This window comes from Salvelinus fontinalis, chromosome 38, assembly GCF_029448725.1.
Source record: "Salvelinus fontinalis isolate EN_2023a chromosome 38, ASM2944872v1, whole genome shotgun sequence".
Lineage (NCBI taxonomy): Eukaryota > Metazoa > Chordata > Actinopteri > Salmoniformes > Salmonidae > Salvelinus > Salvelinus fontinalis.
The window spans coordinates 11,989,259-12,004,539 of NC_074702.1; the positions used below are offsets into that span (position 1 = coordinate 11,989,259).

At 44.2% G+C, this 15,281-nt stretch overlaps 2 protein-coding genes across 4 annotated transcripts; both read right to left on the reverse strand.

Moving 5' to 3' along the window:
* Positions 1 to 3,712: 3,712 nt before the first annotated feature.
* On the reverse strand, positions 3,713 to 10,800 carry LOC129838054 (zinc finger protein 574-like). Of its 3 annotated transcripts, none has more exons than XM_055904728.1 (5): positions 10,639 to 10,800; positions 9,355 to 9,520; positions 7,698 to 7,813; positions 7,384 to 7,527; positions 3,713 to 5,667 (listed from the first exon to the last, which is right to left on the reverse strand). In XM_055904728.1, exons 2-5 carry the CDS (start codon positions 9,500 to 9,502, stop codon positions 4,840 to 4,842), a joined length of 1,236 nt encoding a protein of 411 aa, XP_055760703.1. In that variant the 5' UTR covers positions 9,503 to 9,520; positions 10,639 to 10,800; the 3' UTR covers positions 3,713 to 4,839. The 3 variants fall into 3 exon arrangements, with proteins under 3 accessions (XP_055760703.1, XP_055760701.1, XP_055760702.1); XM_055904726.1 differs by lacking the exon at positions 10,639 to 10,800 and adding an exon at positions 10,384 to 10,630; XM_055904727.1 differs by lacking the exon at positions 10,639 to 10,800 and adding an exon at positions 9,671 to 10,363.
* A 141-nt stretch (positions 10,801 to 10,941) lies between these two features.
* On the reverse strand, positions 10,942 to 15,278 carry LOC129838053 (uncharacterized). Its single transcript, XM_055904725.1, has 4 exons — positions 13,754 to 15,278; positions 13,472 to 13,658; positions 13,107 to 13,329; positions 10,942 to 12,862 (listed from the first exon to the last, which is right to left on the reverse strand). The coding sequence occupies exons 1-4, from the start codon at positions 15,276 to 15,278 to the stop codon at positions 11,438 to 11,440; spliced, it is 3,360 nt and encodes a 1,119-aa protein (XP_055760700.1). The 3' UTR covers positions 10,942 to 11,437.
* Positions 15,279 to 15,281: the final 3 nt, after the last annotated feature.

Below are 15,281 nucleotides of genomic sequence, written 5' to 3' on the forward strand. Positions count from 1 at the left end.
CCCAGGGAACTGTGCAGAGAAGGACGAATTTCTAAGGGAATCTCTCCAGACACAGTTATGGCAGTAGATCTTCTTTGGACTCAGGTCTAATGGCCCCTCAGGAGATGCAGAGGATTGTGGAGCAGTGGGATTTCCAGGTAGGTAGAACAAAATATACAGTGGGGCAAAAAGGTATTTAGTCAGCCACCAATTGTGAAAGTTCTCCCACTTAAAAAGATGAGAGAGGCCTGTAATTTTCATCATAGGTACACTTCAACTATGACAGACAAAATGAGAAAGAAAATTCCAGAAAATCACATTGTAGGATTTTTAATGACTCTATTTGCAAATTATGGTGGAAAATAAGTATTTGGTCACCTACAAACAAGCAAGATTTCTTCTTTAAGAGGCCCCTCTGTCCTCCACTCGTTACCTGTATTAATGGCACCTGTTTGAACTTATCAGTATAAAAGGCACCTGTCCACAACCTCAAACAGTCACACTCCAAACTCCACTATGGCCAAGACCAAAGAGCTGTCAAAGGACACCAGAAACAAAATTGTAGACCTGCACCAGGCTGGGAAGACTGAATCTGCAATAGGTAAGCAGCTTGGTTTGAAGAAATCAACTGTGGGAGCAATTATCAGGAAATGGAAGACATACAAGACCACTGATAATCTCCCTCGATCTGGGGCTCCACGCAAGATCTCACCCCGTGGGGTCAAAATGATCACAAGAACGGTGAGCAAAAATCCCAGAACCACACGGGGGGACCTAGTGAATGACCTGCAGAGAGCTGGAACCAAAGTAACAAAGCCTACCATCAGTAACACACTACGCCGCCAGGGACTCAAATCCTGCAGTGACAGACGTGTCCCCCTGCTTAAGCCAGTACATGTCTAGGCTCATCTGAAGTTTGCTAGAGAGCATTTGGATGATCCAGAAGAAGATTGGGAGAATGTCATATGGTCAGATGAAAACAAAATATAACTTTTTGGTAAAAACTCAACTTGTCGTGTTTGGAGGACAAAGAATGCTGAGTTCCATCCAAAGAACACCATACCTACTGTGAAGCATGGGGGTGGAAACATCATGCTTTGAGGCTGTTTTTCTGCAAAGGGACCAGGACGACTGATCCGTGTAAAGGAAAGAATGAATGGGGCCATGTATCGTGAGATTGAGTGAAAACCTCCTTCCATCAGCAAGGGCATTGAAGATGAAACGTGGCTGGGTCTTTCAGCATGACAATGATACCAAACACACCGCCCGGGCAACGAAGGAGTGGCTTCATAAGAAGCATTTCAAGGTCCTGGAGTGGCCTAGCCAGTCTCCAGATCTCAACCCCATAGAAAATCTTTGGAGGGAGTTGAAAGTCCGTGTTGCCCAGCAACGGCCCCAAAACATCACTGCTCTAGAGGAGATCTGCATGGAGGAATGGGCCAAAATACCAGCAACAGTGTGTGAAAACCTTGTGAAGACTTACAGAAAACGTTTGACCTCTGTCATTGCCAACAAAGAGTATATAACAAAGTATTGAGATAAACTTTTGTTATTGACCAAATACTTATTTTCCACCATAATTTGCAAATAAATTCATTAAAAATCCTACAATGTGATTTTCTGGATTTTTTTTTCTCATTTTGTCTGTCATAGTTGAAGTGTACCTATGATGAAAATTACAGGCCTCTCATCTTTTTAAGTGGGAGAACTTCCACAATTGGTGGCTGACTAAAAACTTTTTTGCCCAACTGTATATACACTTCTCAAAAAAATAAAGGGAACACTAAAATAACACATCCTAGATCTGAATGAAATATTCTTATTAAATACTTTTTTCTTTACATAGTTGAATGTGCTGACAACAAAATCACACAAAAATGATCAATGGAAATCAAATTTATCAACCCATGGAGGTCTGGATTTGGAGTCACACTCAAAATTAAAGTGGAAAACCACACTACAGGCTGATCCAACTTTGATGTAATGTCCTTAAAACAAGTCAAAATGAGGCTCGGTAGTGTGTGTGGCCTCCACGTGCCTGTATGACCTCCCTACAACACCTGGGCATGCTCCTGATGAGGTGGCGGATGGTCTCCTGAGGGATCTCCTCCCAGACCTGGACTAAAGCATCCGCCAACTCCTGGACAGTCTGTGGTGCAACGTGGCGTTGGTGGATGGAGCGAGACATGATGTCCCAGATGTGCTCAATTGGATTCAGGTCTGGCATCATTAGCATAGCACCATAGCATCAATGCCTTCCTCTTGCAGGAACTGCTGACACACTCCGGCCACATGAGGTCTAGCATTGTCTTGCATTAGGAGGAACCCAGGGCCAACCGCACCAGCATATAGTCTCACAAGGGGTCTGAGGATCTCATCTCGGTACCTAATGGCAGTCAGGCTACCACTGGCGAGCACATGGAGGGCTGTGCGGCCCCCCAAATAAATGCCACCCCACACCATGACTGACCCACCTCCATACCGGTCATGCTGGAGGATGTTGCAGGCAGCAGAACGTTCTCCACGGCGTCTCCAGACTCTGTCACGTCTGTCACGTGCTCAGTGTGAACCTGCTTTCATCTGTGAAGAGCACAGGGCGCCAGTGGCGAATTTGCCAATCTTGGTGTTCTCTGGCAAATGCCAAACGTCCTGCACGGTGTTGGGCTGTAAGCACAACCCCCACCTGTGGACGTTGGGCCCTCATACCAGCCTCATGGAGTCTGTTTCTGACCGTTTGAGCAGACACATGCACATTTGTGGCCTGCTGGAGGTCATTTTGCAGGGCTCTGGCAGTGCTCCTCCTGCTCCTCCTTGCACAAAGGCAGAGGTAGCGGTCCTGTTGCTGGGTTGTTGCCCTCCTACGGCCTCCTCCACGTCTCCTGATGTACTGGCCTGTCTCCTGGTAGCGCCTCCATGCTCTGGACACTACGCTGACAGACACAGCAAACCTTCTTGCCACAGCTCGCATTGATGTACCATCCTGGATGAGCTGCACTACCTGAGCCACTTGTGTGGGTTGTAGACTCCGTCTCATGCTACCACTAGAGTGAAAGCACCGCCAGCATTCAAAAGTGACCAAAACATCAGCCAGGAAGCATAGGAAAAGATCAAACCCAGGTCTCTCTGTTTTTTGGTGGCATCTCTAAATGTATCCACCCTCAGGTTGAATATGGTATTGATGCTGGGTGATTGAGAGCACATGAAGCGGGGGACCAAATTAATCAAGTGAGAGCAAGTAGATAAGTTCAGTAAATTATAAGTTTACATTTTTAATAGCTATATAATAAGCAGTGGTTCCAATATAATAAAGACAGTAACTATGTGTGTAGGAAACTGTTTTACAAATCAGCAAGCTAGCTCACAAGATACTTTAAGCTTAGATTTGTTTTAATACAAAAAAAGCATAGGCCAAAACTCAAAGGTAAGTCATTTTATTTTAAAAACGCAAAACTTCTTTTAAACAGCAGAGGGTAAAATAAACTAAATTATGTTCATCAGGGGAGGGATTACCTTTGTGGTTGTCCACAGAAAGATTGGCCTCCCATTGGTTTACCTATGGTCAGTGATTTTTTGGGGGCCTACTTACTACCTTTTAGAATGTTTTAATTCTGAATTTAATTGATAATCTGTCTGTAGTTACAGCTGCTGGGCAATAGCAGGTGACATCACAAGGCACAATTAATACAAATTCGGGGCAAGGAAAGACACATTGAAAGGCAAACAGACAAATGTGTAATTCTGTAGCAGCCCTTGGGGCACCTTTATTACATATTGGCAGTGTCCAGGCATGTTACATGGGGAGAATAATGAAAATAAGAACACGTCCATTCAGGCCTCAGGTCATTTCGTCATCATGCCAAACTAAGCAAATCATTTATGGAAAGTTCATTAGAGGTATCTATGACATTTAAATCAAGTATAACAAATCAAAAATACAGGTGACAAGGTGTAGCTGGTGGCTGGATTATCTTAATTTGAGTCTGACTATGTCTTCATTACAACCATGGTTTAGAATGGCATGTTAAAATCCATGCATGACACCAAAGAAGAACCATTGGGCCTAAACCAAACTAACTTAAGAGGATAAATACATTGATATTTTTTTATACCCTGCGCATTTAATAGCAGTATAATTAAGAAGTTAATCATAATAGAAACAGTTTTGCATTACAATGCACCAGAAACCGTATATATAGATGCAATTTCTAAGAGACATTATGTAACTCCCAAACATTCCAATCCATGTTCACTTATCACAAGAAGCTCTTTCAAAAAGTAAAAATCCCCAACAGGTTTTATAAAATGCACGGTAGCTGCATTTCATCTGCTACTACAGAACACATACTTAGCAATATAAAAATCATAAAACAAGAAAAGCGCCATTAGTCAGACAGCATGAAAAGCATTTTACTCTAAAAATAATGTAAAAACAGTAACTCCATTATCATGATAATCATTTAAAGATATTATTCGAAGGGAACAAACATGATGCCCAAAACTAATTATTGTTGTTTAGTTCAGATAAGACACAGGTGTATAACAGATGGATTTAACAACAGCTTACATCTTTTGATTAGTAAGTCAGTCACTCCACGTGTGATATGTGCCTTGACCATCCTAACACAATCCAAAAATGACAAACGCTGAAAAATCAGTGGGACGCCTTAGCTCACCTGTTAAAAATCCTGCAGGAAATTCCTCACATTCTAAAAACACTTCAAACTTAGGATCAAAATTTCACACCCAACCTCAAACCAACAAAAACCCTTGACCAAATTCAAAAAAAAAAAATATCCCCGATTCTTCGCCCCCCCCCCTCCCCAATCACTTTACAGAAAATCCCCCCTTCCCTATTCTGAATTATCTTTTGCTGCGGCCCGCTGCCTCTTGCTTCTCCTCCTCCTCTGGGTGGCTGCTCTGCTGGTGGCCCTTCAGGTTGCTCTCTCGGCCAAAGCTCTTGCCACAGGTAGGGCAGGCATAACGCCCCTTGATGTGTGCCCGGTTCTTGTGGGCTTCTAGCTGCTCGGGACGGGCAAAGCTCTCCTCACACTCCCCGCAGGGGTGGGCCTTACGTGGGATGTGCTTTTCCTTCTTGTGGGTGCGGAGCTGGGCCAGGGCAGGGAACGTGAGCTCACACTCGGGGCAGGGGTGCTGCTTGGGCGGAGCGGGAGCCGCTTTGGGTTTCTTCTCCTCTGCTGGGGCTTCACTGTCGTCTTCTCCGGCCTCCTCGCCTGCTGCTGCTTTAGGACGGCCCCGCCTGCCACCGCCTCCTGCTGCTTTCCCCTTGGTCTCAGCCAGAGCTGCTGCAGCCTCCTCTGCATTGTTTCCAGTCTCCGCCTCCTCTGTGCCCTCTTCCTTCTTCTTTCTCTTCTTCCCTCCGACCGTTGAGTCCTCTGCTTTAAAGGGCCGTCCGCGCTTCTTAGCGGGTGAGGTGCTGCCGTTGCAGTGCTGGTCACCGGCGTGGTTCTCCTGGTGCATTATTAGCTCAGACTCTGTCTCGAAGCCCCGGTTGCACTTCCCACAGCGGTGGGTCTTGGTAGGGTCATCTGGCTCTTCCACCTCTGCCTCTGGACGGGGGTGCTGGGCCAGGCGGTGGGTACGAAGGAAGGCAGGGCTGCGGAAGGTCTCACTGCAGTCCTTACACACAAATTGCCTCTCTGGACAGACCTGTCTCCTGTGGGTCGTCAGCTGAAGGGGGCAGAGTGAACAGACACGTGAGTCACGGCTGAGGGAAGAGTCCAGTGATTGACATTAACACCATGGGCCAAAAAGTTGACTGAAAACTGTGTTGCAAGGAACCACTTCACAAAATAAAATGTATTATCATCACTGGTATTGACAATAGAAAGCTGCTGGTCTCTGATCCCATGTACTACATCTTCTCCTAGTGGCCTTGAGCAAGGCACATAACCCCAACAAAGTAAAATACTGCACTGATATAAAAGGCTACTGTATAAAATATGGTCCGCCAACCCTCCATCTGGAGAGCTACTGGGTGTGCAGGCTTTTGATCCAACCCTGGTCAAACACACCAGTCAAGGTCCTGTTGATCAGCTGATGTTTTACAATGTGGTGTGTTCGAACAGGGCTGGAGCAAAAGCCTGCACTGTCAGGTAGCTCTCCAGGAGGATAGTTGGCCACCCTGCAACATTACAATTACAACCAAATAGTTTTTGTTATCTTCATAAAATAATTCCCTCACTCAATGTACCAGGGATCAAATCGCGGGAGAGGTGGGAGAAGTAGCTAAATAAGATGTTTAACTATTTAAGGTTAAAATATTCAGTGTTCTGGGGAGATGTTGACAGCATAGGAGTTACTCGTCAATTAGGCTATTCTAAAAACATTTTTTTTTTTACACTGTCAGTATTTCATGGCCAGTATTGAATAAAGGAGAATCCATTCCAATTTTGAGCTTGAGAGACAGTATTACAACCGGAGTAGGCAGCATTGGTTTCATCCACTGCGCACCCGTATCAACTGAACTGTTGGCCATTTGCAGTTATACAAGAATGGCAGTGAAAAGTTATTTTAGGACATCAAACATTAATACATGCTAATAGCTAAATAGTTAGCTAGTGAGAACCAACCAAACTACACAATGTTTTGAATTGGCAATTAGTTAGTCTGTTGTATGTCACTATTTTACCTGCTGCGCAAATGTCTCTCTCTACGGTAACAGCCCACTGACACACACACAGGCGATGTACGCACCATGAATTTTCCAGGATTTTCATTGTTGACCAAAATTTAGCTATAACTGGGCAAATAACTCACTAACAATCAACAAATGTGCACTTTGAGCTAAAAAACGCATCTCGCAACTGCATGATTGAAAGACCCCTCATATCCGTCAACACAGGACTACAATAATTATACTCCGATTCACTCTGCATAGATTGGGAGGACAGTGACAACCACATCACACCCGGAGGACACTTTTATCCAAGTCTGATCAGAGTACTCTAACTGTTTGACAGTGATTTTTTTAACTTGTCCATTTGAACAATTTAAATCTATAATCTGCTTGCTTGAAAAAAATATATTGCCCTGGGCAAGCTACAATGTAGCCTGGGTGGCAGGTAGCCTAGCGGTTAGAGTGTTGGGCCAGTAAGTAAAAGGTTGCCGAATCAAATACCCAAGCAGACAAGGTGAAAACTGTCAATATGTCCTTGAGCAAGGCACTTAACCCTTATTTTCTCCAGGGGCTCCGTACTATGGCTGACCCTGTAAAACAACACATTTCACTGCACCTATCTGGTGTATCTGACAATAAAACACCTTTATTTATTTATTATGACGAGACCTTGAGTCTGACACTTTGCTAGTTCATTTCAAGCTATTCAAGCAGTGTTACACTAAACATATATTGGTTCAGAACCTGTGTCACTGTTCTGCACTCACCTCAGAGAAGGTGCGGAAGCTCTCCTGGCAGTGGGGACACTTGAAGGGCTTGTCCTCCTTGTTGTGTGAGCCCTGGTGCTGGGTCAGCTCCTCCGAGGACGGAAAGGTACGGTCACACACATAGCAGGTGAACAGAGTATCTCCCTGGGAAGAAAATACAGACAATTTATGAACGCGTTTGCTAAATGGGTGTGGGGGGAATTCCCAAGGGTCTAGTCTGGAAATAAGTATTTGTTTAAGGTAAAACAGGGCTTCCGTAGGTAATACCTTCTAGAAAGTGTTTTGATTGTTAGGCAGGTTGTGTAGTAGCATACCTGCTGGAGCTGCTGCTTGTACTCCTCACGATGGCTCTTCTTCATGTGCCTCTCCTTGGCTTTGGAGTTACAGAAGGTGATGAAGCACTGGAAACACTGCAGGTTCTCATGCTGATCTGTGAGAAGAGAGGGTCAGCGATATGACAACTGAAAATGCATTGCCTTCCCTACCTACCAGATTGATTTCATTCAAACCAAAGAAAATCTGTATTTGTCTGTGGCTGTCATTACATTTTGTCAGACGGTGATTGTCAAGCAAATAACTGAAGATCTCAGTAATTAACAAACACATTTAGCATCTCCTGTCTTCTAAGCCTACAAGCCACTGATGTAGATGTTCCAAAGAACCGCAGGAAAATGAAAAAGTCCAGCAAATCCATGTAATATCATAAAACCACAATTTATCTTAGACAGGTCTAAAGAAACATGATATGAAGAAAATCTAGTCTAGTTCTGAAGAACAGAATAGCATAAGAGTTGTGCTTATGTTAGGCCCTGATCTGGCTATGCTATATGCTAGGCTACACTAGTTCATTTAGCAGACAAAATTTGCTTAGAATTCCATGGCATTATTTTATAGTATCAAGAATACAATTGAACATAGCTGAATAAAATAGAAAGGATATTACGTGCTGCGTATTTATGCCAGTTATGTTCTATACCCGTTGTAAAGCGGATTAATGTGCTTCATTTTAAGCAGTTATTTGGCCACTTTAGTTGTGATACACACCTTATCAAAACATTGAGGACTATGGGGTAGGCTACATGAGGTTTGTGACTGATTTGAAAAAGTTGCAAAAAAAGCATGCACTTTCTTGTCTTAACCTGGATATCATTCACAAGTGATTATATTATTCACAAGTGATATGCTAATATTGTCACCAGTCACACTATTCTTGATTTAATCTTGTCTTTACATATACTAAATATGTGTGAAATTTGTTTTGATTTAGAATGGACCATTATCATGCACCCGTCTCTTGAGACGGGGGACGGGGGGAAATACATGTCATCTAGGCACTTAAGTAGCAAACAGAGGATGCTTTTCCCGTGGTTCATTTTCATGCCTGCCAGACAGGCCATATTCCTGTTGCAAAGCAATGTGCTAAATATTAGAAAAGTTGAGAAATAAATATAGTAGGCCTAGCATATAGAAAGCTGATGGGATCCTCTTAGAGACCATCACTCTGTTTTCCCACAGAATTGCATAGCCTATAGAAATGTAAAGCAACATGAGCTCTCATGAAGAGTTTGATTAGATTTTCAATAACATTTGCATGGATGTCAGAGTGATAAGAGGGACAATAGAGTGCTGAGTACCATGCAGTTAGCAGGTTTGGTTGGCTACTAATGACCATCAGAGCTTGGAGAAGCCTAATTACCGTGACTAAACGGTCACATGGAATTTGACTGCAGTCATGACAGCCGGTCACCTTAACAGCCCTATCAACAGCCCTATCTGTGAGTCATTACAAAAACTTCAAACAGTAGAGTAACTGACACCCAATGTGTGCATGTTTTAAGGTCTTTGTATAATCTGTAATTTCTTGTACCCCATAACATATGTTATCATTGTCTGTTTGCATACTTTTTGCAAGTATACTGACTATTCTGCAATAAAAAAAATATAAAAATAAAACTGCCCCACCCAACTCACATGGTTGAATGGTGGGTGGAGGTGGTGCTTTGAAGGAGGCAATGGGTTTGTAGTGTTCTGCTGGTTTCTCAGTGGTCAGTTCTGCAGGGGGATCTGGTGGCCCCTTCCCCATCACTATTTCCTCTATATTCAGTATATCTGAGTCCATCGTGGGAGACTGGATGTCCTGAAAAGTTTAAACATAAGGATGGTAGAGTTAGCCAAGCAGTGATGTAAATGAATATGTAATGTAGCCAAATGGGCTTTAATATAGCTAATAATAGTTATCCTCACATTGCAAGCAAGATAACACAAGTTATGACAGACATTTACATACATTTTCAATAACTAAGTCTTGTGCACAGGCGTATCAATTAAATCCCCTTTATTTGGACTGAAAAGTAAAAGGATTCACTGACTTTATGGCTGGCCAGCTAACGTTAGCTGGCTAGCTAACTCGATGTTAGTTGCGAACTAAGTTTTTGACTAGTTAACTACATAGCCAGCTGTTAGCTAACGTTAATGAACTACAGCTAGCTAAGTGCCCGCAATGAATTAATTTGTTAGCTTTAAAATTTGCTTGCAATAACGTAAACATAAGATAACGTTAAAACATGCACAGCTAGCAAATAAAGACGCTAACGTTAGCTGAAATATGCTCCCAAACCAACAAGGCCCTAAAGTTAGCTAGCGGTGATGATGCCCATATCAGCTAACGGTAGCTAGCTACCGCAAGTCAGTCATTCGAAGGATTGCGAGATTCCCCAGAAACAACTTGTAATTTTCACGAAGTGAAGCAAAGGTTGTTATATTTTGGCTAGATGTATACAGTATGCCAATGACGATAGACATGTTACATTTATACTAAGTTAACTTAAGTTGTCTAAATATGACTTGGCGAAACTCCTGTTAGACAAACGTTAGCTAAAGGCTTCACCGACATGCCTGATACCCAAACCGATATTTCCGTTAAGAATTTATTTTAAAAAATTGGTTAGGGGTTCGTTTTAGGTTCTTGCTAGACGGTTTAACAGTCAGTGGTGTATTTACCTTACCCTTCTACCTCAATGGTTTGCTGAGCTAACACCAAGTTCGAATAAAATAACCTGCTAGCTACATTAGCTGGCAGGCTAACAATTCAAACGGAGAAATAACAATTTAGCATATTACGGCCACGCTTAGTTCACGGAAACCAACTGCCCCACCATAACGATATGGTAAATATGTAGGCATTAGCTAATTAGCGAACTAACGTTACAGCTAAACATGAATTTTACACAAGCGAACAAGCCGTTAGCCACCTACCTCAAACCGCTTCCAGTACAGTGAAGTTGATGTGGAAATTGAATTGACCCTTGTCACGTGACAATGGCAATATTTTGGGTCTTCAACAAAAAAAAATCCATATTGAATGCGTCTCTGCTCTTTTAACCTAAAAGCCAGAGCAAATGCATAGACACGTGTTTGTCTATGCTTTGGTGCGGTTGATTTGGTCAATCGAATTAATTTCTGTTTGTAGCTAAAGACTAGATGAATAACTCCGGTGAATAATGTACTTTGAGACTAGCAGGTAGCAGCAGGCAGACCAATACAATTCACAACCCAAACTGTTAGAAAACGTACATGTATTTGCTCCAACAGTATTAAATAACATACAAAGAACGCCAAAACACATGCAAAAGCTTATTGGCATGTAAACAACAAAACAAGGTTAAAAAAAAAAAAAGCAGCACTTTTAAAATTAGAATTTCAAAAACATCTTCAAATGTATTTTCACTTGGTTTCAGAGACATTGACTTTATGGTTATCATTAATTCTCTATTCACATTTTCTTTTGTATGTAAATTCATACAACAAAAGCCATTGCATACATCAATATTACATTTACACAGTAGGCTAAAAAGGGACCAAGTTCCTAATTTGCTGCACAGGACTGAAGCTGACACTGAAAAGAGAGAAGTACTCAAAGAACTATGGTGTAGGGGGAAATGTATGAAATCAGAGCTTCTAAACTAAAATTTAAAAAAACATTTAAAAAAAGCTAAACATAGCATTGAATAAAACATGCACCACTTAAAAAAGAAAAACAGAAATCTTATCAGCTTCAAAAACTCCCTTGACTGTGGAAATTCAAGAAGCAGTTGTGATTACGAGAGATGCAGAGAAACACGCAACACTTGAGGCATCGTACTCGAGACATTCGCTCACAGCCTCCGAAGCGGCACCTGCCAGCCTCTCCCTCCCCAAGCTGCTCCGGCCAGTGGCCCAAACCATCGTACCGCGTGGCCACGTCAGGGAGAGGACTATCCTGTAACAGGCCAGGATCTGGGGCTGTGCCCGGGGAGTGTAATTTCTGAGGAGGGGGGTGCGGAGGGGCTGCATCCTGGGTGTCTGAGCCACTGGAGAGGATCAAGGCCTTGGAGACCTCTAGCCTGAATGCCATGAGGTTCAGAGGCTCAGGCAGAGGAACATGATCCTGCCTGTACTGCATCCATGAGTTTATCAGAGCCAGATCTGTAAGGTACCACAGAACAGCCTGTGGCCAGCTACATAGTGCTGAGGCTGAGAGTGGGGAATGGTAGAGATTCAGTAAGTCTCTATTGAGGCTGGCTGCCTTTTGGGCCTTCTCGAAGCTGTCGATGAGAGATGCCATGTTCTGCTGGGCCTTCCCTACAGTAGAGAGGATGAAGCCTAAATGGTACCTGTGTAGCATCAGCCGCCCGTCAGAGCTAACAAACTCATCACCCATCTGTCCTTTGGCTCCTCCCACCTTGCCTGCACCGTGGACCCCAGACCCAAGGAGGTGCTCCAACATGGCAGGGGTAGAGAGCTCCTGCTTGCAGAGATACACCATCCCATCTCTAGGCACCATTTTCTCAACTGTGGCCTCTTTGTTGGAGAGATCCAGACTAAGGTTGAAATCTATGATCATACCGTCAGATCTAACTAAGACAGTGCTGTGCAAGGAGGGCCGCTTGTTGTTGACCGCTCTACACGTCAAAGGGAGAGGGTATTGATCGACTCCATGGTCACCCTCTCTTCTCAGCATCAGGTATCCGGCCCGAACGTGGTCCATTAACGGTCTAACCCTCCAAAGGGGGTCAGTTTTAAAACTAAAACAGTCCTGGCTGGATGGTATGTCCCCACACCTCTGCCAAATGCTGTGAGGGACTGTGGATGTCTGGGTTGTGGATTCGGCAGACACAGACTTGGAGCTAAGAGCTTGTATTTGACTGTGGCCGCGTGTAAGTGTGTGGCCGCTGCCATCCAGTTCACCTCTAGTTGTGCCAACTGTAGGGTTAGCTGGGGTGTGTAAAGCTCTGAGTGGGTTGCGTGTAGGGTCTCCCTCCTTAGGCCTGTCTGGATTACCACTGTGTCCAGCTTCCTGGGTGTCCATGGGATCCCCTGCTGGCACTGGAGATGCCAGTTGCAGTTTGCAGGAGAGTTGGGAAAAGCGGGAGGCAGACATGGTGTCAGCAACCAGAGGCACCCTGGTGAAGTCCTGCCAGTACAGCTTGAGACTGGGGAACTAGGAGAGGAGAAAGGGAGAACGATATTGAAGACAATGTTAGTTTATGCAGCATTAGAAAGTATGCGCATAAGAATGACTGTAGACATTCAAAAGTGCAGAGATTAGCATGAGTTTGACCCACTAGGCCTAACTACTTTGTTCTTTACATGTCCCATTCAATGTAGTAAGGATAACGATGCAATAAAACTAGACGCCATAGGAATAAGATTCAGGTTATACGCCAATACTTTCATTTACATACCTTCAATGTTCCCATGGCAATGTGGATTCCGACAAACTGGGCCACCTCTTTTGCTGTCACTGGGTTCGATAGATGGGACACTTTATTTGTGCACCCGGCAATCTCAGCCCAAGCGTCCCAACCAAAATACTTGGAGAAGTAATCAATTGGTTGCCTGTAGCCAGTCCCTGTCTGGGACCCTCCGATAGATCCTGAACGAGCCTGGCTTTCTGTGGTTGGCAAGCTGAGAGATGACAACAATTTACATCAAAACTGACAACATGACATGTCCTTAAGGATACATACAGTACATGACAAAGTAGAAACATTAAAATTAAATTGTACAGTGTATTCATGATGAGTAAAAGGCAAATTACAATACTTACTTGTATGGTATATAATTTGAATGCAGCGAGGCATGGCTTTGGCTGTCATGGTAACATGCCATAACTACAGCCTCAGGGTCAGGCTGCGGGTCAGAACATTCAACAACCTCTGACTCCACTTCGTCAGAATTCTGAAGTAGGAAATCAACAAGCTCCTCAGTGTCTTGCTGCTCAAAGTCCAGCTCACCTGGAAAAAAGAAACAGCACTTAGATACATCCATCTTCAGTATTGTTTATGAAAATATACATTGCTCCAACACATGACTCATGTTGAGATATTACCTTCTCCATACTCATTAATCTCAGATCCAAACTTTGCTGTGCTCCTGTTCACCTCATACTCCTCTACTGCAGGGTTGGTAGTGGATAGAGTCTCCACTGGATGGTTGAGTCTGGCCTCTCCAGGCTCCACCAGCGCTGGTACCCCCTGCTCACTTTGAGATGGCTCCTCCAGAAGCTCCCTCTCCTCCTTCACTGGGTAGAATATGCACTGCCTGGTACTGCTGTGCTCCACATTCAATTGGGATTGACCTTGACTAACCTGGGGATCATTCAAAACCAGGTTGTTTTCCTGCTTCACCAGATACATCCTGACCCCCCTCTGCTCCACTGTGTGTCTGGCAAGAGAGTTGTGTGGCACAGGAACCAAATCAGAGTTGTTCTCCTCCACCTTGACCTCCTGACCTCTCAAGTCTGCCATGAGCACCACTCCATTCTCCCCCACTGCTGCCTCTCTCTGCCTTGAGGTGAGGAACCTCTCCAGTATGATGCCTGGGGATTGGCCAGTGTCTCTGTCGTCCTGGTCCCCTGCTACTCCCTTCATCACCATCCCATCTTCGGTCTTCAACACCTCCACTACACTGGTGGTGACTGACTCTAGCTCAAACACTACCTGGTCCTCAGGGTCCTCCTCAAGCGGTGAGATGAAGGATCCAGATAGACATGGAGCTGTTAGCATGTTTTGCTCAGAGATAGATCTGATCTCGGTCTGTAAACTGATGGGAGATGACTGACCAGGATGGAGAGTAGTGACGTCTGCTTCATCCTTGATTTCAGTATCATTATTGAGTGAATACAGCTGGTAGACTACTTGACATTCATCAATTTCTTTCTCTGGTTCCATTTCTCTCATGCCCTCTCCTCCTAGACCCTTCCTTGTGGCTGAACCCCTCCTCCCACGTCCAACTCCTCTTCTCCTGCCTCTGGTGTAATTCTTTCTTCCCACTCCCCTCTTTTCCACTTCTCTCCTCTGCACCATAATCTCCTCCTCTTCTTGCTTGATCTCCAGCGGGTCAGAGGGGCAGGATTCGGTCTGTACATTTTGTGTTGTTACAGTTCTATTCACATTTCCAATCTGAGCTTTTGCAGGTAGTGCATGAGTGCGGTTGTTTTCATGAAGGCTGGATCCCTCATTTGGTGAACTGTCTTCATGAGGTGAGCTCTGGTGTTCCCCCTCATTTTGGTCCCCATCCCCAACAGTGACCAAATCCACCTCAAGTAGTAACTCCTTTTTAATTTCATCCTCAATAGGCCCTAGGTGCTCAAATCCAGAAACAGTAGGTATGAGAGCATCAGCAGTTTCATTCATATTGCCCTGACTCTCTGACTTAGTGTCCTCCGTTTGGTGACAACTGTGAAGGGGGGCTATGGGAGTGAGGTGAGGAGGCGAAAGACTCTCGAACAGAAGGGGTTGGACCTTGTCAGATTTGGCCAGATAAGGGAATTGAACTTGTGGAGGGGTGCAAGATTGATTTGAATTTGGGGCCATATGAGAAAATGATTCCATCCCCTCTGCAGTTTTATCCATGTT